General features: G+C 38.1%; 1 protein-coding gene across 3 annotated transcripts in view; it reads right to left on the bottom strand.

Moving 5' to 3' along the window:
- Positions 1-1,947: 1,947 nt before the first annotated feature.
- LOC139766096 (proprotein convertase subtilisin/kexin type 7-like) overlaps positions 1,948-26,232 on the bottom strand; it is a 36,415-nt gene continuing 12,130 nt past the window's right edge. For all 3 annotated transcript variants that reach the window (XM_071694251.1, XM_071694253.1, XM_071694252.1), the window contains exons 6-12: positions 23,660-23,802; positions 21,360-21,527; positions 15,086-15,352; positions 12,356-12,459; positions 7,574-7,759; positions 6,324-6,438; positions 1,948-4,534 (exon numbers count right to left, since the gene is read on the bottom strand). In XM_071694251.1, coding sequence (XP_071550352.1) covers positions 4,052-4,534; positions 6,324-6,438; positions 7,574-7,759; positions 12,356-12,459; positions 15,086-15,352; positions 21,360-21,527; positions 23,660-23,802 — 1,466 coding nt within the window. In that variant the 3' untranslated portion in view covers positions 1,948-4,051. The remainder of the gene's footprint in view (positions 4,535-6,323; positions 6,439-7,573; positions 7,760-12,355; positions 12,460-15,085; positions 15,353-21,359; positions 21,528-23,659; positions 23,803-26,232) is intronic.

Genomic DNA, 26,232 nt, shown 5'->3' with positions numbered 1-26,232 from the left:
TTAGCAATTAAAGAAAAAGATAAATGTGAAAAAGGCATTTCATGAGTGAAGGTGTACAAAACAAGCCAGGGTGATGCTGATGGAAAAATACTTTTAAGAATTAACAGAGTAATTCAAGTGATGTCAGTGTTGGTTCAGTGGGGTTAGATGCTGGAACAATATGAAGCAGATACAGAGAAGATATTTCTGTAAGAGAAAAGAGCAGTAATTTAAATGCAAAGTGGTTACATGTTACGGATGTGGTAATAAGTGAGAGTGGGAAAAGTGACTGTAAATATACAAATGATGACAGAAAGTGCATGAGAATATGGTTATGTGCCGATGAATATATGAAGGCTGTGCTTTTTCTACAGTAAAAAGGTAAATGAAGGTAATATTCACTACAAGAATTATGAATGTCTGGTAAGAAATATCTCTTCAGTGTTGTTGGAAAGATACAATTTAGGACTGAGAATTGTAGGTTGAGGAGATGACTCTTAAAAAATGGAAGAAACCATGTACAGCATTTAAAGACTCAAAAATAGCATGGCAGAGTTAACAACTTTGGGAAGATTGTGTTCTTATGGTAAACTCAGAGGGCTGTTTTATGAAGTTGTGATAGCAACAGAGTTTGTGTATACAAAGGTATGAAAGAGAAGCCTCATATAAATTTTGGAGTGAATCTAGGCTGTGTAATATTACTATAGCTGCTTCCAATTCAGAAGAAAACTATCTATATACATCTCTGATGCCTGTTCCCTAAACTCCCTTAGGAATAGAGATGAAAATGAAAAGTAGAGTGATTATGAGGAAATCCTTAGTGAGAGAGTAACAATAAGGAAGCCATATTAACAGCAAAAGAAAAAGAGCATGGTTCTTTTCAAAAGAAAAAAGCATTATCAAAGCAATATTCTAAATGGAGAGGTATCAGTTATGGAGCATATTACCTTGCAATGGAAATAAATTTTCCCTGTGCATACTGTTCGTTAATGTAATATCACTGAATGTATGTAAGAATGTAAGCTTCACAAAAAATCTATTAGGTACCGATCAAGATCAGCAGTATAAACCATAATAAAAATGTGGATTACAGATATTGCCAGCTATTTTTGCTACTACATACAGCTGGAGTAACATAATGATATTTACTGCCTAGAAAAATTGGAGTATTGTTAAATACAATGAAACATTATCCAATGAAATAATAAATGCTGTATTTTTGTATGTGTTGGTGTATTTACTAAAATATACACAAAATCTTTAAAACCATTAAAAGTATGAAAAAAAATGAAAAACAAGATGTTACCAGATTCTGCCTGTTGTGGTTAAACCACAGTGAAAAGTTACCTTTGCAGGGCTGTATCATCATCAGTTGCCATGGAGTAGAATACAGTCTTGTTGAGGTCATTTTGACCCCAAAGGAAATCATCTTTTCCTTGCTTCTGATGGTACCTTAGCCTCAAAGTTGCAGGAACCAACCTAAAGGTATCCTGGGGGTTTTATGTGATAATCATAAAATAAAACAGATATGACTGGTAGTAATACAACACCATGCACTTCATTATGATTCCTATATTAGAATCTTGGCATACTAAATCATGATAATTTTTCTTCTTTCATCACACATATTTTTCATGTTGATTACATCAGGTGTTATTAACTAAACAGAAATATACTTACAGTTCATATGTAGCTTCATTAAAGTCTAGTTGTCTTATAATTTATAGCAAATTTAGAAGCACCCAAAACCATTCACATTTCAAAAAAAAAGTTTTGGTTTGACTTCCACATTAATAACTTTGAAGTAAATAAAAACTTCTCCTATCTGTTAATCAAATGGTTAATGTAGTTTTCTTGAAGTATCCAAGGACAAAAGTGCTTGTTGAAGTACAAAACTTATTTCCTGGTAAAGTCCACAAAAAGATCTGAATGACCGCTTGAATTAGCAACAGGAAATATAAATAGTGCTTGGACTTTGGCTAATGGTTCTTTACTGGTTAATCCTCTGGCCATCATAAAGTGACTGGTAAGATTTGAGATAATATCTTAAGGTTCCACAATTGTAACTTCTCATCCAGTGCAAACCATCTATCTGGACTAAGGGACAATCAAGTGTTAGCCCATTTTTCCTGTGTAAAAAATCTCATAACTCTTTTTGGAATTCCATGACTATGTGAATCCTGTGAGACTAAAGGTAACAGAGTGACCAGTCCAGTGTATGCCATGACAAGCAGTTCCATAAATGGAAAAAGGTGTTATTACCCTCTCTAAAGAAAAAAGCTAGTCACTTTGTCATCATACTTCATACAGCTAGCTCACTATTCCATTGGATATAACCCTACTGCTTCTACTTTCCTCAGAAACATGCATCTCCGATTCTCATGGAACCATATGAATTACATTCTAGGTTTGCTTTTCACAATTTTTACAACTCTTTTAAATACAGCACTAATCACATCTCACAACTACAAGTTCTATTTTCAAATATTGTTCTTTAAAATAAATACAAGTCAAATGTATTATAAAACTGATCTTGCTTTATTTCATGCAATCTAACTGGCCAAGACTGTGAATCTTATATTCTACTTAATGAGGTATTATCAAAGATACTAGTACCATTGTCTGGAACATCATATGCACAAAACTAAACAAATTCTTATACTTTACCTGTCTTGAACTTCAACCAAACATCTACAAACACCATAAAATTAGGACCCAGGACACACAACATCCACATTTATTTGTTTATAAAGTTTTCTAAAGTTTCATTTGATAAAGATGAAACATGAAAGATATGCACTCTGGTTTTATATAAATGAACTGCACTCATAAATTGTGAAATTCAAGTTTGGACCAAGCTTGGACTGGCAGGGTATTAATCACTACATTTTGTACATGGCCAGCTACTCTTATGTCTTGTAATATAAAACTATATGTTGCATTATCAATGATTGTTTCAGATGTATAGTATGCACATGTACAAATATCAAACATATAAAAGAGTCCCATACAAAGCTGTTTTCTCAACAGAAAAAACTTTCTTGTGCTTACCTTCAGTATAACCCATGCTCTTTGCATACATTTTTATCTGTCTTGTGCTGCCTTTCTGTCTTTTTTTAAGCTTTTTTTGATTAAGACTATTAATGTTTATATAAATGCCCCTTTTCACTCTGTTATGTTAATGCATAAATATATACTACATCTTCAATCTATCATTCATAATTTTCCAATATTCAGACAAAGTTTTCCTGAATTAATCCAAGTATGGGCCATTATTATAAAGATATCTTTATAATAAAGATATCTTTAAAAAAATCTCTATTCACATCAATACTGAACTTTCAGTAAATTGTGTAGTTACAATCAGACGTTTTCGTACATAACTGAAACAGCTTCTCAGTAATCTAGTATGCAGATAGCAACATCTGTAACCATATACAAAACAACATGTAAAGATTATAATGAATTTAAAGTCTCTTGTCGGGGGGTGAAACATATCTTCAGGAGATAAACCAACAGAGTGCCAACCTACCTCATCAGTAAGTGATGTTTCATTTGAAACTTGTCAAATTTGTGCTAATCAATTCACATATGAATAAACACCATAATCCATTTAGATTTCTTTGATTAGTGTCACGCTTAAGATCTATATGGAGACAGATAGGCAGCCAAATAATGAATACATGGACGGACGGATGGGTGGATGACAGACACACTACCACTATCTCTGTTGCTTCATCAGTTGTGCTACCATAGAATCTATTACTTACAATTATCTTCTTCTTTGGACAAATACAGCACTATTGCCATATCTCTTAATCTTTTGGCAAATGTAAGTAATATGCAAGTATACATCAAATTTCAATCACAAGTTTCAATTCTTAAAATGATACACATATACCTGTGAATGTGAATCCTGGGTCCCCAATTTTTCCTGGAGCCTGTCAACAGTCACAATAACACTGCATGTTACCTACAACAGGTTTTAGCATATCTTCAATAATCCATTCATGTCTAGTACCTGAACATCATAATGCATCTATAGGGCAATACATCAATGGCAAAATATGTTTTAATCCATTAATTCCACTTTCTCTGGAATTCTCCTTTCTTCATCAGCTTCAGATAAAAATTCATCATTTGTGAAATCTGTTACATCAGTGTCCTTTGGTATAACTGTATCACTTGTGCAGTGAGAAGACAAATTGTCCTCATCACTATCACAGTCCAGACTAGATATATCTGCATCACAAGAGGGTGATGGTGAAGTTTCTCTGTCTATCACCATCAGTGGAAGAATTTCATTTGAATGTGCTGTTGGTAAATGTGTTTCCAGTGTGTCCTGAGAACTGTTTCCACCTTCCATGCTTCCATAATGGTGATCAGAATTAGCAGTTCGCCGTGCAGCAGCATTTCTCTGGTGCATGGCCCGACCAGCTGAAAGATCCTTGAGTTTCCTATAAAATTTTTCCTTTTCATCATTGTAGCAAAAGATGTACTCAAGCGAGTTGAATATTGCCATAAACATCAGGAAGAACCCTGTGATAACAAGCACCTGAAAATTATTTAGGATTTTGTGGTTAAGCTGTTACACATTTTGTTGGGCTATTATACAATAAAAAAGAAAAAATTGTTTCCAGTGCTGACCCATATTACTTGCAATGACCTGAAATTTTTCAGAAATTTTTAGTGGACTAAAGCATTGGAAAGATAAAATTTGTAAGTTGTATAAAACTTATGTTGATGAGCAAAATTCTTTTCACTACATATATTCCATGCTTTACATACTAGGCTAGAAATGAATAAATTAACAAATTATCGTCATTACAACAACATAACCAATCCATATATCATATGATAATCATTAACCAATCATGTTTCATCTATTCAAGATTATTATCTATATCATATGACGCACTGGAAACTGATGTGTAATATGGATGTGATAGTGATATAAAGTATAGAGCATTTTTTCAAATATGTGATATGTGGGAGAAATTACACACACACAAGACATCCAAATATCTGTCATTCCGACCAGATGGTATACCTGTCCCCCCTCTCCTTCCCTCTTCTCATATCCCTAGGATCAAGTGTGTGTGTGTGTGTGTGTGTGTGTGTTGGTGGGGAGGGGGGGGGATGAGGGAATGTGATTTGCCATATTTATATGACTGCTACTCACAAGGGAAGGGAACACCTGCAGGCAACTGTGCATTCCTCTATTTTCATTTATGTCCATAAAAGATCATTTCCATGTTTCATCTACAACTGTAAAAGTTACAATAATGAACATGTTTCTTTAAAAGCAAGAAACATCATGTAATGAAAGGCACTGTTTTCTGAACATCCTACTTACTGGAAACTTAACTGAGCACATCAAAATTCATCACTCCACACTGAGATTTAAATTACATCTTAAGTCTCCTACCAAGTCTTTCATAGAGCTCAATTATAATAAGAGACTGAAGGTAAATGAGATTAAAAGTAATATAATGGTGTCTGAACAAGAAACAAAGTGAAAGTATAGATTTTGCAAAGCCCTTTAAAGCACGAGAAGAAAGCATACCAAACTGTGTTGTAGATATGGGGGAAAAAGGACTAGAAGAGGTAACAGAATTGAAGTATTTGTGAGCTATTTTTGGGTACATCTGGTGATTTGGAAGGAGAAATAAGGGAGAGAGCAGTACAGGGTAGTAGAGTCATTGAGTCCCTCACACAAAAATTAAGGATAGAGGTGTAAGTGTGGAAGAGAAGAAAGGAATAAGGGGGAATATAGTGCCACAACCATAACCTATAACCTATAACCATAACCACATAAATTATGGACATGGGATGAGTCAAAGATGTCAAAAATCCAGACAGTGGAAGTAAGTTACTTGACAGGAGCATGTGGTATGACTATATGGAATGAAAGTAATGAGAGGGGGGTCTATGAGATATTTGGCATGACAGGGAATGAATTCAGGGAATACAAAAGGAATGAATTCTGGAATGGTAGAGTAGTTGAAATGTAGTACTTTGAGGTGGTTTGGGCACGTAAAAAGAATGCAAGATGGGGAGTTTACACGGAGAGTGTATGAAACGGGTTGGTATGAGAGGAAGACCACATGTGGCATTGGAAACTAGAACGGAAGAGAACTGGAGTGAAAGAAATGGGGAGAGAAAGCATGGAATGGTGAATGCAAGGGAAGTATGGTAAGGACTGGGATAAGTGGAAACTCTTTTGCCATGGCAACCTCCTTAATGGGAGTTCTCAGAGGGAATGGTTATCAGAGAAATAGATAAACAGATAGACAGAATACAATGGAAAATTCATATTGATGATAAATATAGAAACATCTCACCTTAAGCCAACGTTCAGGTAAGGGCTGGAAAGGCTCAAATCTCAATTCCGGTGGATGGCATAATACACTCCGATTCACATGAACTACTTCCCCTCGTATAGCTCTCTCCACCAATCTACGAGAAATAGTTCATTCTATAATCAGCTATTCTTCAAGAGTCCAGCTTAAATCAATTCAAACTTAAAAATAAACTAAATCCTATCTCTATTTCATAGATTACTGTTCAGTGATTGAATGTCTTTCACTTTACAAGACTCTCATACAGAAGAAAGAGAAGTTGCTATATAAAATACATCAAAAAAAATTCATCTTGAAGGTAAATATCAATGACACTGTGAAGTCAAACTGTAAAATATTTAATGAGCATATGAAGTTAACTAGGTATTACTTTAAACAAGTTAAGGTAACACCATATACAAATCTGGTAATCTGGAAGTTAATATATCAGGAAAGTTTGAAAAAACAAATCAAGACCCTCAGGTAAGTAATAAAAGTAAAATCATAAGAAATCACCAAAGTTCTTAAGGCATAAAATGAATGTCACATTAAAATACACCTGATAGTAGCCAAGAACTAAATCTAGATGTAAAACTTAACAGTGATGTGGATGCACACATGGACACAGATGTGGATGCCAAATATAGTAGGACAGTTCTTCTACTTCAGAGGTGAGCAAAGAATTTGTGACATCAAGTGACATGAGGTTTACCTGGAGTGGTGCAACCATCAGACATATACTAATGATATATGAATGAGTTTATTTTAAAGGAAATTATGCATATGTATTTTCTGACATGGTTGCAGCATTAACAGAACTAAAGGAAGATAAAGCCTTATGAAGGTAGAGGATAAAAGTATGTAAAGTATAGAATGGATACAGTGAGGGTGACAACACCTGCCAGAAGTGTACTGAAATTATTACAATTCAGGGATGTATTATTCCCTACATGAAATAGATCGCTATCAACCAATACATATCTTTTGTTCGTGAGTTTTATCATTATCTTTGTTCAAGTAACTGCAAATGGATAAGTCTGGAAAGAGAAGTATGCTGGCAAGAACCAAAAATTTCAATCACCTTAGTAGCAGTAGCAGTAGTACCAGTATTAAAAAACTCTGAATTTACGGGTTATATTGGTTGTTATTATTATTATACTTAATCGCTGTTTCCCGCATCAGCAGGGCAGCACCAGGAAACAGACAAAGAATGGCCCATCCACTAATATTGGTGTTCTAAGATAATTATTTACCTTCGTCTCTCTTGCAACTCAGGTGGAGTCATAGAGGAGCCATGAAGAACCAACTGCCAAGACACCACTTGACCACTCAGATGCTGGTGACGTGTCTGCATGACTGTTACCTGGTAAACACCATGTGGATCCTCACCCCAACAGCGCACAGTACCAAAAGGCCAGTCTACCAAACCTCTTGTGGAACTGGAAAAAAAAACTCCATTTTCAACTGTACCTAGTCTGCTATCTCTCTCTTGCAGAAGCAACTGACTCAGTAAATACCAGATACTAAATTACAAAATACTACCATAATGTCATCCACATTAAGACACAAACTGCTGACAAGTCACATACATAGCTGACCACATAAGTTGTATGCCATTGTAAATGTGATGGAAATATGAAATCAGGAATACAAATAGGAATTCAAAAGGGAGGAGCAATCCAAATGAAGCGAGACCGGCCTCCAGTTCTAATGAATTTTCAGCATTAGATATAGGGAAAGCAATTCTCATATAGACGTTGGAAGATAAACTGGAGACTATACAGAAAACCTATAGCTTTTCAGGAAATAAAAATTTACTAGAAACATTAACCTCAGCATGAACTTGCAAGACTAGCAGAGTAATTCATGAAACAACAATATGTAAAGAATAATTCTTGTCATTCATAAAATTGAGAACAACAGTATTCATGTACAAAATGCTAATCATAGATCATCACTAGCATTGGATCTTTATGCAAAGAGGAGTCATCTACAACGAGATTTTACCATTTGGCAAAACTACTAAGTAGCATAAAACTCACCCCATAATGTTGCTTGTTTAACAATACTACAATATTATTCATATGACTGATAATACGTTAAGCTCAATACCAAGGAAGTAAGATACATTAGACTTTAGTGTGCAACTATCAACCTTAAGATAAATTATTCCTATGACAATTTTCTTAAACAATGATTAAATAATACTTATTCTAACCATGAAGCCATCAAGGACCTCCATGGTGTAGTAATTAGCCTAGATGAGGGGCTCAATTGACTGTGCTGTCTCAACTAACATATAAAAAATAGAAATAATAATAATAATCTATCCCTGGGGATAGGGGAGAAAGAATACTTCCCACGTATTCCCTGCGTGTCGTAGAAGGCGACTAAAAGGGAAGGGAGCGGGGGGCTGGAAATCCTCCCCTCTCGTTTTTTTTTCTTTTTTTTTCCAAAAAAGAAGGAACAGAGAAGGGGGCCAGGTGAGGATATTCCCTCTAAGGCCCAGTCCTCTGTTCTTAACGCTACCTCGCTAACGCGGGAAATGGCGAATAGTTTGAAAAAAAAAAAAAATAATAATAATAGTAATAATACCCTGGGAAAACCATTAACAATAAACTCATATATTCTATCCCTTGGCCATATTCATGAACTCAGTCCATATACAGAAGTACATAGCTCCATTAACACAAGTACTAAACATCCTCTAGGAGATACAGACAAGCCTCACAATGGTCATGGGCCTAATTTTCCTTCCCATGAACAGATGTCAGATGTTACCTTAACTCTAAGTGGCATGCAGAAAAATAAAGACTCGGTTACCAGAGATATCTGTGACGGGATGACACTACATGTTTACCACTACTTGCATTAAATAGGGAAGTGGGTGAGGATTTAAAGGTTTTAGCAATGCTCCAAGATTTAAATATCTGTTATTCTTTTCTTTCAAACTATTCGCCATTTCCCGCGCTAGCAAGGTAGCGTTAAGAACAGAGGACTGGGCCTCTGAGGGAATATCCTCACCTGGCCCCCTTCTCTGTTCCTTCTTTTGGAAAAAAAAAAAAAAAAAAAAAAAAAAAGAAGAGAGGGGAGGATTTCCAGCCCCCCGCTCCCTCCCCTTTTAGTCGCCTTCTACGACACGCAGGGAATATGTGGGAAGTATTCTTTCTCCCCTATCCCCAAGGATATATTATACTTTATTTTTTTTTTTTTTTTTTTTTATACTTTGTCGCCGTCTCCCGCGTTTGCGAGGTAGCGCAAGGAAACAGACGAAAGAAATGGCCCAACCCCCCCCCCCATACACATGTACATACACACGTCCACACACGCAAATATACATACCTACACAGCTTTCCATGGTTTACCCCAGACGCTTCACATGCCTTGCTTCAATCCACTGACAGCACGTCAACCCCTGTATACCACATGACTCCAATTCACTCTATTTCTTGCCCTCCTTTCACCCTCCTGCATGTTCAGGCCCCGATCACACAAAATCTTTTTCACTCCATCTTTCCACCTCCAATTTGGTCTCCCTCTTCTCCTTGTTCCCTCCACCTCCGACACATATATCCTCTTGGTCAATCTCTCCTCACTCATTCTCTCCATGTGCCCAAACCATTTCAAAACACCCTCTTCTGCTCTCTCAACCACGCTCTTTTTATTTCCACACATCTCTCTTACCCTTACGTTACTTACTCGATCAAACCACCTCACACCACACATTGTCCTCAAACATCTCATTTCCAGCACATCCATCCTCCTGCGCACATCTCTATCCATAGCCCACGCCTCGCAACCATACAACATTGTTGGAACCACTATTCCCTCAAACATACCCATTTTTGCTTTCCGAGATAGTGTTCTCGACTTCCACACATTTTTCAAGGCTCCCAAAATTTTCGCCCCCTCCCCCACCCTATGATCCACTTCCGCTTCCATGGTTCCATCCGCTGACAGATCCACTCCCAGATATCTAAAACACTTATATTATATATTATACTTTTACTTATTATACTTATTTATATTATATATATTACTTTTATATTATACTTTGTCGCTGTCTCCCGCGTTAGCGAAGTAGCGCAAGGAAACAGACAAAAGAATGGCCCAACCCACCCACGTTCACATGTACATACATAAACGCCCACACACGCACATATACATACCAATACATTTCGACGTATATATACATATACATACACAGACATATAAATATATACACATGTACATATTCTTACTTGCTGCCTTCATCCATTTCTGTCGCCACCCAGCCACACATGAAATGGCACTCTTCCTCCCCCCGTGCTTACACGCAAGGTTGCACTAGGAAAAGACAACAAAGGCCACATTCGTTCACACTCAGTCTCTAACTGTCATATGTAGTGCACTGAAACTACAGCTCCCTTTCCACATCCAGGCCCCACAAAACTTTCCATGGTTTACCCCAGACGCTTCACATGCCCTGGTTCAATCCATTGACAGCACATCAACCCCGGTATACCACATCATTCCAATTCACTTTACCTATGCGGTGATATTGTTCAAATGGCTGGGATTGTTTAAAGAGCTTACAATACTTATTTTTCACCGTTTCAATTGTTACTAAAAATCTGAGATTAACAGTCAATCTTCAAGGTTGAAACATAAAGAGAGGCAAAGCCAAAATGACACTTTCCAAATAATCTATTTTCTATTGAATAAAAAACTAAGATGGCCAAAATTTGCAAGCAAATGCAGTATATCTCCTTCCATATACACCTTAAATATCTTTGGACCAAAAAATGTTAAGATCTGTCAAAGGATGTTGCATGTGCTGGAAAAGTTTCATCAACAATGTATGAAATAAAGTGGGTTTATGACAAAATATTTTATTTCTGATAACCTTTGACCTTGAAAGAAGTCTAAAAATGGCTGTCACAAGGTTATCAATAGAAATTTGTAAGGTATAAAAGACAACTAAGTGCCAAATTTAAAGAAAACTGGATGAAATGTTGCCAAATAATGATAAAAAATACAGTTACTTAAAAGTCAAACAATACAATACTGTTAGTATACTAAAAGAAAGAAGAGTATGTATGAGAAAGCTGAAGAGGGTGAGCTGACACAGTCTGGAAAAATGGAGAGGATGAGTGAGGAATAGATGACAAAAAGGTTACACATGTCAAAAAATGAAGGAACAAGGAAAAGGGGAAACCAAAGAGGAGGTGGAAGGATGGAGTGCAAGAAATTTTGAAGGCTTGGGTGCAAGGCATGAAAGGTATAAGGCAAATTGTTGAGATACGTTTTACAGTTGATAACATGCTCTCAACAGGCTGAACCAGGACATATTAAGTGGTCAGGGAAACCACAAAAAGGTCTACAAGGCCTGACTGTGGATAAGGAGCTCTGGTTTCAGTACATGATACATGACAGCTAGAGAATTTCTCCATCTTCCTTGTCACTACCTTGCTTACATTAGAAATGGTTAATATATAAAGAAGAGAATAAGACAGACCAAAAATACTGAAGAATCGAATTCAAGTACACAAAATTGAAATGGATGCTGTCATGGCAAAAGAGCAAATTGATATAGTGTTATTTCATTAATATACCCTAAATACTATCTTACTTAGTCTTTTCATTACTAAACTCCAAAACAGAGATACTGCTGTTAATAAATGGTATGTTTTACCTAGATTAAACACTCTGGAACATGTGCTAGTTTGAGCAATCACTAATGCTGTTTTGCCCATGAAGTTCACTATTTATATGTCTGTATTAGTTTAAGAGTAGGCATTTTCCTCAAGGGCCTTTTTCACCTTCAATACTTGTGCAGAAATCTGGATATACTCAAGATAAAGAAAAAAAAAAAAAGATATATTTAACAACCAAAAAACTACAATTAAAGCTTTAACCCAATTCCCATTTCTTTATCCCACTTACACACATCCTAACAAAAATCTTTCAAGCAGATTGGAAAAATTCATTTTTATTTCAATACAGATATGGAAGGTCTAAAGCAGCTTACATTAATGCAACCAGTAATTACTCACTTGTCAACATCTCTAGGAGCAGCAAGGGTGGACCTAGTGCCACTAGGACACACCAACACAATACTCAAACTTCCTCGGTACTCATGTTCTATTGTTACACGCACCTGTACACATAAGACGAGTTTTTAGAAATCATGACATATCTTGTCTTACTCTTACAAATGAAATATAAAACAAGGGAGCAAGTTTAAAACTAAGCTATGACAGAAAGTATACTAAGTATGCTACAAAGATACAAGTCATAATTAAAGAGGAAAGAGAAGCTGCGATGCTGTAATACATAACCTGCAATACAGATATACAGACAGACATGTAGGCAAAAGATGCAGACACATGGATAGGTACCCTGGCCTACAGATAGTGGCTGATGAGATATATCTAGCTACCTGAACCTCTAATAGCACACTTTTGTATATCTAGAATCCCATTGTTGTCTTTTACATCATTTTCATTATAATCTTCCATAGTAGTAAATCTAGGGATACAGTAAAAAGAATACAGCTCATGTATTCCCTGTGTGTCATGGATGGTGACTATGAGAATCAGGAGCAGATGGCTGGAAGTCCTCCTTTCCTGTTATATTTTCTGAAAGAACAGAGCAAGGATTTTTCCCTCTAATGCTCTGTCATCTGTTCTTGACACTAACCCGCTCATGTGGGAAATGGCATACATATATGAAAAAAGTAGTGAATCTTACAAGATACATCTCAAAAAGATGGGAGTAATGTGTGACACCAACTGAAACATAAAAAAAATCATTCAATATTAACGAATAAAGTAAACTTCTACAACAATTTTATTTAGTGCATCACATTCAACATGACAGCTTGCAGTATGCAAATATCACCATCATATGTCTATTCCTCACACTAAGTAGCTATGACAGGAGAAACAAAAAAGTTAGAAAAAAAATCAGTATAGAATAATATATGGAGGACAGGGTTTGTTAGTGAAGAGAAGTATCTAGACTGCCTAACCCAAACATACCTCCCTAGTATGATCTGTCCACCTTATATCTTTCAAGATTCTCTTCCCATTATATTACCTTCCAAAAATGCCTCATCATCATTCCTAAAAGCTACTAATTTTGACATGGACCATTATCAACTGCATTAAAGAACATAGTAAAAATATGAGAGATAAAGTCTAATCTGAGGCCAAAATTAGTGCTCCTTGAACAGCACAAATGGTAGTAGTATGATCAAGACAGACCCATCAGAAAAATTTCTTGGATACTACTAAAGGAAAGAAAGAAGCACATCAAAACTAATTCTCAGTCTCCAATAATGAAAGATGAAATCAAAGGTAGATTCAAGATGGCAAAAAAGAGTATGTACAACCCATGTTTGGCTGATATATGGACCAGGTATGAAAAAAAAATATGAAGTCACCTCTGAAGTAAACCAGGTCAAGGCGACATCTCCCATTCTCAATTACATGTATAGAAAGTGTGAAAATAAAAGCCACATGAGATATGGCTATGCAGATGATATAGTATATTAGAGTAATGGATGAATATAATTAGAAAGAGCATACAATTGTCAGGATGAGTGTCTTAAGACAAGCTAGCTTGATGAAAAATGCTAAAGATGAAATACTAACTATAAGCAAAAAAGAAGAGAATGAGTACACTATCATCACAAAGGATACCAGAAAGAAAAAATATCAATGAAATCAACACCTAAGAAGTATATCTTCAGCAAGGAGAAGAGAAATGCCACTGAATTAAAGGAGAGAACAGTGAAATATATCACAAATGTAAGTATACAGTACTGATAAATCCATGTGTAAGCAAAATAGATAACATAAGTATGTCCTAACACTTATAATGATACACTGAGCAAAAAGTTGCTCATAAACCAATAAAGATGAGTACATTTTAAGCAGCAGAAATCTGACTCTTTAAAACAATGCACAGCAAAACCTGTAAAGATAAGGTATGAAATGAACAAATAATGAAAAGTGGCAATGGCTCCAATGCTGAACAAACCAGAGGCATCACAACAGAGATACTTGGGACAACTGCAATGGATGCCTCGAAACTGTTTTTTACAAAAAAGAGATGGAGATGCAAGCCCAAAGGAACAAGATCATGAGGACAGCCTAAGAAGTGAAAGGATGAAGTTGAGGAGATAAAATATAATATCCTATAATCAAGAGAATTAGGAAGGTTTACAGACAAACTGGAATGGAGAAGAGTAGTGGTCCCATTGACAGGATAACAGCCAATGGGAGCTGAAGAAGTAAATATAGTGAAATGTGACATCAGGATGTCATTAAGTATTAAACAGCCTGCAGTAAAAGTCATCATTTTGATTTTCATTACTTCACAATTTTAACTAGGATATTGCTACACTATATGTGAGCTAAAAACTAATCTTCAAACAAATACAAGGATACTGCTAAAGTATAAAAGCGCTGAAAATAATCTTCCAGGCAATATGGCAACAGAGTCTCCATAACTAGTGAACTGGAGTTCATTAGTTATGGAGACTTTATTGCTGTGGCCACCACCTTCAGAGTTCCAGGAGGGAACAGGCATCAGAGAATAGATAGATAGATGGTAAAGCAAAAGAGACCTTAAAACAAATTCAAGGAAAAATTATAGGATACAGGTACATCATATAAGACCTAAACACTTATTTCCAAAGCTAAAACTCAGAACCACATTATCAGGGACTCAAACATTTCCCACATACCTTCCCTAAAAGAAGTATATTGAAGCCTCACCTGCACAAACTCTAAAATCTTCAATGCATATCCTTTTAGTATATGCTTATCAACAGTGTGCTTCACTGTTACTTCACCAAGTCTCTCTGTTGGCATGTGAAGGTGAACTGCCATCTTGTCTGAGGTGTAGGTAGTAGAGAAAGGGACAGATTCCCAGACAGCTGCAGCAGAGACCATGGCTGCAGCATCAATAAGACCAAAGCCATGTTGGTGGGAGTGGTGAAGGCCAGCACCATTAATGGCCCAGTCTGAGTTGGATGTGTCTATCTGATAAAACATAAACTAATAAGCATCAAAGTTGCAAGTATTATTTCACTAGAATTCCTTATAATCAACAATGCATTACTTGATTACTGATAACACATTACTTCTAAGATGTTAGCTATTTCTTTATTTATTCTAGTGCTACTGCACTCTGCCTGCTTGAGGTTACACTGCTAGTGAAAAATCAACTTTGACATGGCTGCCTCATCATTATATGATGAAACATAGCACAGTACAGTCTCATCAAAGATCTAGCTTCAAAGGAACCATGCTGTCTTTACTACTGAGTATAATGCAGCCTTGAAGCTGCAGGAGCACCCTGGAGAAAGGGTCTTGGGGTTAAATAATATAAAATGATAATCATTTGCTTCTTCACTTAGTTACTAAAAAAATAAACCAAGATCTGCTTCTAACTCTCAATCAGCAATCTTCCTATACCACATCACAGTTCCTCTTTTCGCTATGAGGTGTAAGTGATATACCATCATATCAAATTTTAGGTCATTTAACTTTTTTATGGTAAATTCAGAAAGTTTCTTATCTCCCTTTCTTTACACTACCATGACAAAACATCTGCTTCCCCATACTAATTCTTAGCTGTCTTTTATTTCTGCCTCACCCAAACACAGACTGCTGGCATTCTGTGCATAAACATACAAGCTCTCCTTGTCATACATAACACTCATAAACACTAAATTCACACAACTCATTTTTCTTAACCCTAGATTTTCCTATGGTGAACACTATGAACTAGCCCTGCAATATGGCAAAACAGTAGGAGCAATAGACAGAAATAATGGGTAGGAATGTTAGACATCAGCATTAGGCATAAGTAGTGGGTAGGAATATTAGGTAGAAGTAGTAGGTTGGAACATTGGGCAGGAAAATTAGGTAGCAGTTGGTAGGAACATTAAGCAGGAGCCTCTGAAAACACTGCACTAAAGTTGTACTCTGTTAGTGGCCTGTTAAGCATGATATACTAAAGGCTAAGAAGCAGCAATGAAGTTCAGAAATCACTGTCAGGCTTCATAACACATTACCCATCTTACAAAAATTCCCCTAATTTTTCCCCTAATATTTTCCTTTGCCTGTTCTTGGCACTTCCGTGGGATATGGAAAAGTATGAAAAAATCCCTATCTTCATATATTTATTTATTTATTTTGCTTTGTCGCTGTCTCCCACGTTTGCGAGGTAGCGCAAGGAAACAGACGAAAGAAATGGCCCAACCCACCCCCATACACATGTATCTACACACACGCAAATATACATACCTATACATCTCAATGTACACATATATATACACACACAGACACATACATATATACCCATGCACACAATTCACACTGTCTGCCTTTATTCATTCCCATCGCCACCTCGCCACACATGGAAAACCATCCCCCGCCCCCCTCATGTGTGCGAGGTAGCGCTAGGAAAAGACAACAAAGGCCTCATTCGTTCACACTCAGTCTCTAGCTGTCATGCAATAATGCCCGAAACCGCAGCTCCCTTTCCACATCCAGGCCCCACACAACTTTCCATGGTTTACCCCAGACGCTTCACATGCCATGATTCAATCCACTGACAGCACGTCAACCCCGGTATACCACATCGATCCAATTCACTCTATTCCTTGCCTGCCTTTCACCCTTCTGCATGTTCAGGCCCCGATCACTCAAAATCTTTTTCACTCCATCTTTCCACCTCCAATTTGGTCTCCCACTTCTCCTCGTTCCCTCCACCTCCGACACATATATCCTCTTGGTCAATCTTTCCTCACTCATTCTCTCCATGTGCCCAAACCATTTCAAAACACCCTCTTCTGCTCTCTCAACCACACTCTTTTTATTTCCACACAACTCTCTTACCCTTACATTACTTACTCGATCAAACCACTTCACACCACACATTGTCCTCAAACATCTCATTTCCAGCACATCCACCCTCCTGCGCACAACTCTATCCATAGCCCACGCCTCGCAACCATACAACATTGTTGGAACCACTATTCCTTCAAACATACCCATTTTTGCTTTCCGAGATAATGTTCTCGACTTCCACTCATTCTTCAAGGCTCCCAGGATTTTCGCCCCCTCCCCCACCCTATGATTCACTTCCGCTTCCATGGTTCCATCCGCTGCCAGATCCACTCCCAGATATCTAAAACACTTTACTTCCTCCAGTTTTTCTCCATTCAAACTTACCTCCCAAATGACTTGACCCTCAACCTTACTGTACCTAATAACCTTGCTCTTATTCACATTTACTCTTAACTTTCTTCTTTCACACACTTTACCAAACTCAGTCACCAGCTTCTGCAGTTTCTCATATGAATCAGCCACCAGCGCTGTATCATCAGCGAACAACAACTGACTCACTTCCCAAGCTCTCTCATCCACAACAGACTTCATACTTGCCCCTCTTTCCAAAACTCTTGCATTCACCTCCCTAACAACCCCATCCATAATCAAATTAAACAACCATGGAGACATCACACACCCCTGCTGCAAACCTACATTCACTGAGAACCAATCACTTTCCCCTTCCTACACATACACATGCCTTACATCCTCGATAAAAACTTTTCACTGCTTCTAACAACTTGCCTCCCACACCATATATTGTTAATACCTTCCACAGAGCATCTCTATCAACTCTATCATATGCCTTCTCCAGATCCATAAATGCTACATACAAATCCATTTGCTTTTCTAAGTATTTCTCACATACATTCTTCAAAGCAAACACCTGATCCACACATCCTCTACCACTCCTGAAACCACACTGCTCTTCCCCAATCTGATGCTCTGTACATGCCTTCACCCTCTCAATCCATACCCTCCCATGTAATTTACCAGGAATACTCAACAAACTTATACCTCTGTAATTTGAGCACTCACTCTTATCCCCTTTGCCTCTGTACAATGGCACTATGCAAGCATTCCGCCAATGCTCAGGCACCTCACCATGAGTCATTTTTTTTTTTTTTTTATTTTTTTTTTTATACTTTGTCGCTGTCTCCCGCGTTTGCGAGGTAGCGCAAGGAAACAGACGAAAGAAATGGCCCAACCCCCCCCCCCATACACATGTACATACACACGTCCAGACACGCAAATATACATACCTACACAGCTTTCCATGGTTTACCCCAGACGCTTCACATGCCTTGCTTCAATCCACTGACAGCACGTCAACCCCTGTATACCACATGCCTCCAATTCACTCTATTTCTTGCCCTCCTTTCACCCTCCTGCATGTTCAGGCCCCGATCACACAAAATCTTTTTCACTCCATCTTTCCACCTCCAATTTGGTCTCCCTCTTCTCCTCGTTCCCTCCACCTCCGACACATATATCCTCTTGGTCAATCTCTCCTCACTCATTCTCTCCATGTGCCCAAACCATTTCAAAACACCCTCTTCTGCTCTCTCGACCACGCTCTTTTTATTTCCACACATCTCTCTTACCCTTACGTTACTTACTCGATCAAACCACCTCACACCACACATTGTCCTCAAACATCTCATTTCCAGCACATCCATCCTCCTGCGCACATCTCTATCCATAGCCCACGCCTCGCAACCATACAGCATTGTTGGAACTACTATTCCCTCAAACATACCCATTTTTGCTTTCCGAGATAATGTTCTCGACTTCCACACATTTTTCAAGGCTCCCAAAATTTTCGCCCCCTCCCCCACCCTATGATCCACTTCCGCTTCCATGGTTCCATCCGCTGACAGATCCACTCCCAGATATCTAAAACACTTCACTTCCTCCAGTTTTTCTCCATTCAAACTCACCTCCCAATTGACTTGACCCTCACCCCTACTGTACCTAATAACCTTGCTCTTATTCACATTTACTCTCAACTTTCTTCTTCCACACACTTTACCAAACTCAGTCACCAGCTTCTGCAGTTTCTCACATGAATCAGCCACCAGCGCTGTATCATCAGCGAACAACAATTGACTCACTTACCAACCAGTCAACAATACAGTCACCCCCTTTTTTAATAAATTCCACTGCAATACCATCCAAACCTGCTGCCTTGCCGGCATTCATCTTCTGCAAAGCTTTTACTACCTCTTCTCTGTTTACCAAATCATTTTCCCCAACCCTCTCACTTTGCACACCACCTCGACCAAGACACCCTATATCTGCCACTCTATCATCAAACACATTCAACAAACCTTCAAAATACTCACTCCATCTCCTTCTCACATCACCACTACTTGTTATCACCTCCCCATTAGCACCCTTCACTGAAGTTCCCATTTGCTCCCTTGTCTTATGCACTTTATTTACCTCCTTCCAGAACATCTTTTTATTCTCCCTAAAATTTAATGATACTCTCTCACCCCAACTCTCATTTGCCCTCTTTTTCACCTCTTGCACCTTTCTCTTGACCTCCTGTCTCTTTCTTTTATACATCTCCCACTCAATTGCATTTTTACCCTGCAAAAATCGTCCAAATGCCTCTCTCTTCTCTTTCACTAATAATCTTACTTCTTCATCCCACCACTCACTACCCTTTCTAATCAACCCACCTCCCACGCTTCTCATGCCACAAGCATCTTTTGCGCAATCCATCACTGATTCCCTAAATACATCCCATTCCTCCCCCACTCCCCTTACTTCCATTGTTCTCACCTTTTTCCATTCTGCACTCAGTCTCTCCTGGTACTTCCTCACACAAGTCTCCTTCCCAAGCTCACTTACTCTCACCACCCTCTTCACCCCAACATTCACTCTTCTTTTCTGAAAACCCATACAAATCTTCACCTTAGCCTCCACAAGATAATAATCAGACATCCCTCCAGTTGCACCTCTCAGCACATTAACATCCAAAAGTCTCTCTTTCGGGCGCCTGTCAATTAACACATAATCCAATAACGCTCTCTGGCCATCTCTCCTACTTACATACGTATACTTATGTATATCTCGCTTTTTAAACCAGGTATTCCCAATCACTAGCCCTTTTTCAGCACATAAATCTACAAGCTCTTCACCATTTCCATTTACAACACTGAACACCCCATGTATACCAATTATTCCCTCAACTGCCACATTACTCACCTTTGCATTCAAATCACCCATCACTATAACCCGGTCGCGTGCATCAAAACCACTAACACACTCATTCAGCTGCTCCCAAAACACTTGCCTCTCATGATCTTTCTTCTCATGCCCAGGTGCATATGCACCAATAATCACCCATCTCTCTCCATCAACTTTCAGTTTTACCCATATTAATCAAGAATTTACTTTCTTACATTCTATCACATACTCCCACAACTCCTGTTTCATATTACCTGAAATTCCCCTAAAGAAAATTTTTTCTTCATTTCCCTTGTCCTGTGAGGATCCTATAAGTAAAAAAAACAGGAATATTTTCTCCATTATAATGCTGTTTCATAAATCTGATGAGAAAAGAAGACTGCAATCAACATTAAGACACATATTTCAGACATATTTTCTATACATGAAATCACACTTAAAATCTTCCTTAAACATTCTGCTAATTGACCTATAATCTGGGGGTCAAAGACCAAAATTAATGCTTAAAATCTGTTGAAGAATCCTTCAGCTGAATTTGCTGTTTTTCATGTGAATCAGTCACCACAGGCATTATTAAACATGAACATGTTAAAAGACTGAATATTAACACAAGTAGAAGTAAATAGGAGAGAGAAGCACAATGCAACATCTGATTTATCTGCCTCAGTCAACTCAGTTTTAGTATCTACTCTCCTGTGAGATGAGCCATCTTTGCATTCAAGACACATTAGTATTATGTACCAAAAGCCTAAACAACACCACTCTCATGAAAGTATATTTGTGAGGTAAAGATGTTTAACTATGAGCATACGATCTTTTGCTCTGGCAACCCCGTGATGGGAGTTCCTGGAAGAAATAGACATTAGAGATAGAGAGGGATAGATGAACATAAATTCATCCACTAATGGTAACTATCTAAACACTAAACAAAATGTAATGAAGAATTACCTACTTTTCGGGAGGTTAGTGCAATTAGATACTGAACATCTCTCCAAGACAGGCAGGGTTGAACCTCCAAAGCCAAAGCAACCACTGCAGCAGCTAGAGGAGCAGCAGCAGAAGTCCCTGAGTGATGTTTGGTACATCCAGATGGACTAATCTCACTCCAGTCTGTTGTTACCTAGATATAGAAAAAAATTAGCTTTGAGGGGAGACTAATTTTTGCCTCTAAAAATGGTGTGAAGGATGTACTGGTATACATGTAGTACTACCAGTACTACCTGCCTGGGTATCAGGAGGGTGACACCTGGTTAGTAAGCCAGCACTTTAGTGGTTGTCAAGTTGCACTCCTCTGACCAAGGTAGCAGTCTTTTCTTTGTTTCACTAACATGTGGACTAATGACATTCTCTCCACAAACATACAACCTCTCCTTATCATATGTAACACTTGACAAAACTTAACTCACGCAGCTCATTTTTCATAACTAAATTTTCCTGCAGTGAGCACTATGTGCTATCCCTACCTTCTGGAAAAATGGTAGTAGTAGTAGACAGAAGTAGTAGATAGGACAATTTAGGCAGGAGCATCAGGAAGTAAGGTAGAAGTAGTAGATAGAAGTAGTCATTAGGAATATTAGGTAGGATCCTCTGCAAACACTGCACTTGACTTGCCCTCTACCACTGGCCTGTTAGGAGTGAAGCACTAAAGGCTAAGAAGTGGCACTGTTGTTCCTTAGTTATGGAGACTATGTTGCTGTGGCCACCCCTTTGAGAGAGTTCCAGTTGGAACAGGCATCAGAATTATAGAAAGACATAAATAGAATATTTTACAGCTAAAATAAATCAGTCTCTCTCCATTCAAAACAAATGAAGTTAATAATGTCAAGAAAACAACATGTACTAAACTTTTCCCTAGTAAAAATTTACTTATACAAAAGTAAGAGATATAAGAATGGAAAAGAATGGAACTTAGATACCCTCTGAAATCAACAAACAACATTCATCTTATACGTTAAGATACAGTAATTTTCATCCAATACATCAGAAGACTTAATGCCCTCAGGAAGTTTCATTTTATTTTCTCCAAGCACTGACTGGCAATCTATTCATCATAAAGTAATCTCGGCAAATGATCAACATTTCTGTCAATCTAACTAGTTCTGGCATCTACTGTTAAAGTTACCATCATTACAGAGCTCAAACCAAACAGAAGTAGGTTTCACTTTTCTTTCTTTCTTTCAAACTATTCGCCATTTCCCGCATTAGCGAGGTAGCGTTAAGAACAGAGGACTGGGCCTTTGAGGGAATACCCTCACCTGGCCCAATTCTCTGTTCCTTCTTTTGAAAAAAAAAAATACTGAAACAAGTCAATGCTAGGATGAATTACAATATTACACTAAGTACTTCAGTCTGGTCCACCATTCATCCTATTAGACCAAACAGGTGAATGGAAAGCACACAGGCAAGAGAGTCACTTGAGCTAATAATCAATAATACAGTGAAGAATGAATACAATTTAAACCATGCCTACCTCTATGCAGACACTGAATGCTCATACCTTAGTTTATAAGCCCAAAGAGAACTGACAAGGCATTTATTACCTGATGATCTCAATGTTTCACAACAATCTCAGCATGATCAATACATTCTTAATATGCTTAAACATGCCATAGCAGTGAAAGTACTCATTACTTGAACTAAATGATACTTCTAAAGCTGAACCAGTAAGTCTGGGTTATGAAACAAGTCATAAGCCACAGTCAAGAGTGATTTTAGTTGCTGTTTGCAAGCTTTCTCCAACCTGCCCTTCAGGATTATAACACCTGTGATAAGTTCCAGTATCACTACTACAAACATATCCTAAATATTTGAACTTGCAACCTTTCCATACATCCTTACTTGACATTTTACAAACGTCTTCTGAGCACATTGATCTTGTCTTTATCAACTTTCATATAACAAATTTCATATATAACTATAAACAAAGAGCTGATGCAGTCCAATTAAAGGAGAATCGATCATATTAAATAAAAAAAGACTCTCTGAATAAAGTGAGGCACCAATGGTTAAGGTATATATGAGGACCTGTGTAAATGAGTGGTAAACTGGATATGTGCATTAATTATATCACTCAAGAGTTTCTATTTACTTTACATGAGATTTACAAATCATCACATCTGACAGATCACAAAAGCCAACTGTACTTTCCATTATCATTACCCATATAACAGACCAAGCAGTGTTGGTTACTGACTGGAAAATTTAGCAGAAAAGTTAGATTTACCAGTAACTAATGATTGATGAAGGACTTACAATATCTCGGCCATTGCTTCCAGAGCTTGGGGTTACTGCCAACATTGCTGCACATTCCTCAGCATAGTAAGGCATTCGACCTTTGAAGTCTACTGCTCCTATTGTTACTGTGTACACTGAGTTAGCGTAGCCATCAAAGTTACCTGAAACACACATTAAAGCTGAGTTGAATATTTTGTCATGAGAAATCAGAACAATAACTTGCATTCAATGATGATCTACAAAAACCTGCCAGGATAAATGTATAATACAGCAACCCTACATATAAAGGGCTCTGCAAAGCAACGGTAGCACCCAGTAATCCCAATCCAAAACACTATGGATTCAATATCAGACACCAGGTGGAAGGTTGAGGGCATTATGTTATACTGATGCAACAAGATGCTCCCATGTCAAAGACCATAAAAAGCTAACCCTCTTTGCCTAAACGTTTGCCACCCAACACAGGGTGGGAACAGCAAAGAGGATGTATTCAGATTTTTCTCAGTAGATTGGGGAAAAGGAATACCACCCACATCTCTCTTGAACATTATTAAAGGAAATTATGCAAGGGCAAGAAAGGAACAGCAAATTCTCCTCTATTGTACTATCAATTTCTAAAAGTAAAAACAAACGTCAGAACCAAGAAAGGATCTTCCCATGAAAACTTTATTATCCGTCCCTGACACTACCTTGCAAAGTCAGGAAATGGAAGAACAGAATTACAACTACTACAACTACTCTTACTACTACTACTACTACTAATAATAATAATAATAATGATAATAATAGTAATAATTTTTATCATCCTTTGTCACTGTCTCCTGCATTAGCGAGGTAGCACAAGGAAACAGACAAAAGAATGGCCCAACCCACCCACGTACACATGTATATACATAAATGCCCACACACACACATATACATACCTATACATTTCAACGTATGCATACATATACATAAACAGACATATACATATATACACATGTACATATTCATACTTGCTACCTCCATCCATTCCCGTCGCCACCCTGCCACACATAAAATGGCACCCCCTACAAGTTAAAGACAACAAAGGCCACATTCGTTCACACTCAGTCTCTAGCTGTCATGTGTAATTCACCGAAACCACAGCTCCCTTTCCACATCCAGGCCCCACAAAACTTTCCATGGTTTACCCCAGACACTTCACATGCCCTGGTTCAATCCATTGACAGCACATCAACCCATGTACCATATCGTTCCAGTTCACTCTATTCCTTGCATGCCTTTCACCCTCCTGTACGTCCAGGCCCCAATCGCTCAAAATCTTTTTCACTCCATCCTTCCACCTCCAATTTGGTTTCCCACTTCTCCTCGTTCCTTCCACCTCTGACGCATATATCCTCTTTGTCAATCTTTCCTCACTCATTCTCTCCATGTTACCAAACCATTTCAATACACCCTCTTCTGCTCTCTCAACCACACTCTTTTTATTACCACACATCTCTCTCACCCTCTCACCACCCACTCGATCAAACCACCTCACACCACGCACTGTCCTCAAACATCTCACCTCCAACAGAACCACCCTCCCCCGCACAACCACACCCACAGCCCATGCCTCGTAACCACATAATACTGCTGGAACCACCATTGCCCCAAACATACATATTTTTGCTCTTCGAGATAACGTTCTCGCTTTCCACACATTCTTCAACGCTCCCAGAACCTTCGCCACCTCCCCCATCCCATCCACTGCTAAATCCACTTCCAGATATCTAAAACACTTCACTTCCTCCAGTTTTTCTCCATTCAAACTTACCTCCCAACTGACTTGTCCCTCAACCTTACTGAACCTAATAACCTTGCTCTTATTCACATTTACTCTCAAATTTCTTCTTTCACACACTTTACCAAACTCAGTCACCAGCTTCTGCAGTTTCTCACCCGAATCAGCCATCAGCGCTGTATCATCAGCGAACAACAACTAACTCACTTCCCAAGCCCCCTCATCCACAACAGACTGCATACTTACCCCTCTCTCCAAATTTCTTGCGTTCACCTCCCTAACAACCCCATCCATAAACAAATTAAACAACCATGGAGACATCATGTATCCCTGCCATAATAATAATAATAATAATAATGTTTTCCATACTTATTACTATTTCCTGCATTAGCAAGGTAGCACCAGGAACTGAAGAAAAGTCACTTCCACTCAAATCCATTCTCTTGCCACTACCAGTAATGCACCAAAACCAAAGCTCCTTACCCAAAACCAAGCCCCACAGACCTTTCCATGCTATCCATTAACAGCACATTGACCCCTGTAAACCACATTGTTCCAATTCACTCTATCCTGTGCATGCCTTTCACCCTCTTACATGTGCAGCTCTTGGTCACTCAAATAATAATAATAATAATATCTATATCTTATTTATTTTGCTTTGTCGCTGTCTCCCGCGTTTGCGAGGTAGCGCAAGGAAACAGATGAAAGAAATGGCCCAACCCACCCCCATACACATGTATATACATACACGTCCACACATGCAAATATACATACCCATTCATCTCAATGTACACATATATATACACACACAGACACATACATATAT

The sequence above is a fragment of the Panulirus ornatus genome, chromosome 57, assembly GCF_036320965.1.
Source record: "Panulirus ornatus isolate Po-2019 chromosome 57, ASM3632096v1, whole genome shotgun sequence".
NCBI lineage: Eukaryota > Metazoa > Arthropoda > Malacostraca > Decapoda > Palinuridae > Panulirus > Panulirus ornatus.
The sequence above is the reverse complement of the archived record's forward strand: the minus strand, read 5'-3'. Positions and strand labels throughout refer to the sequence as shown.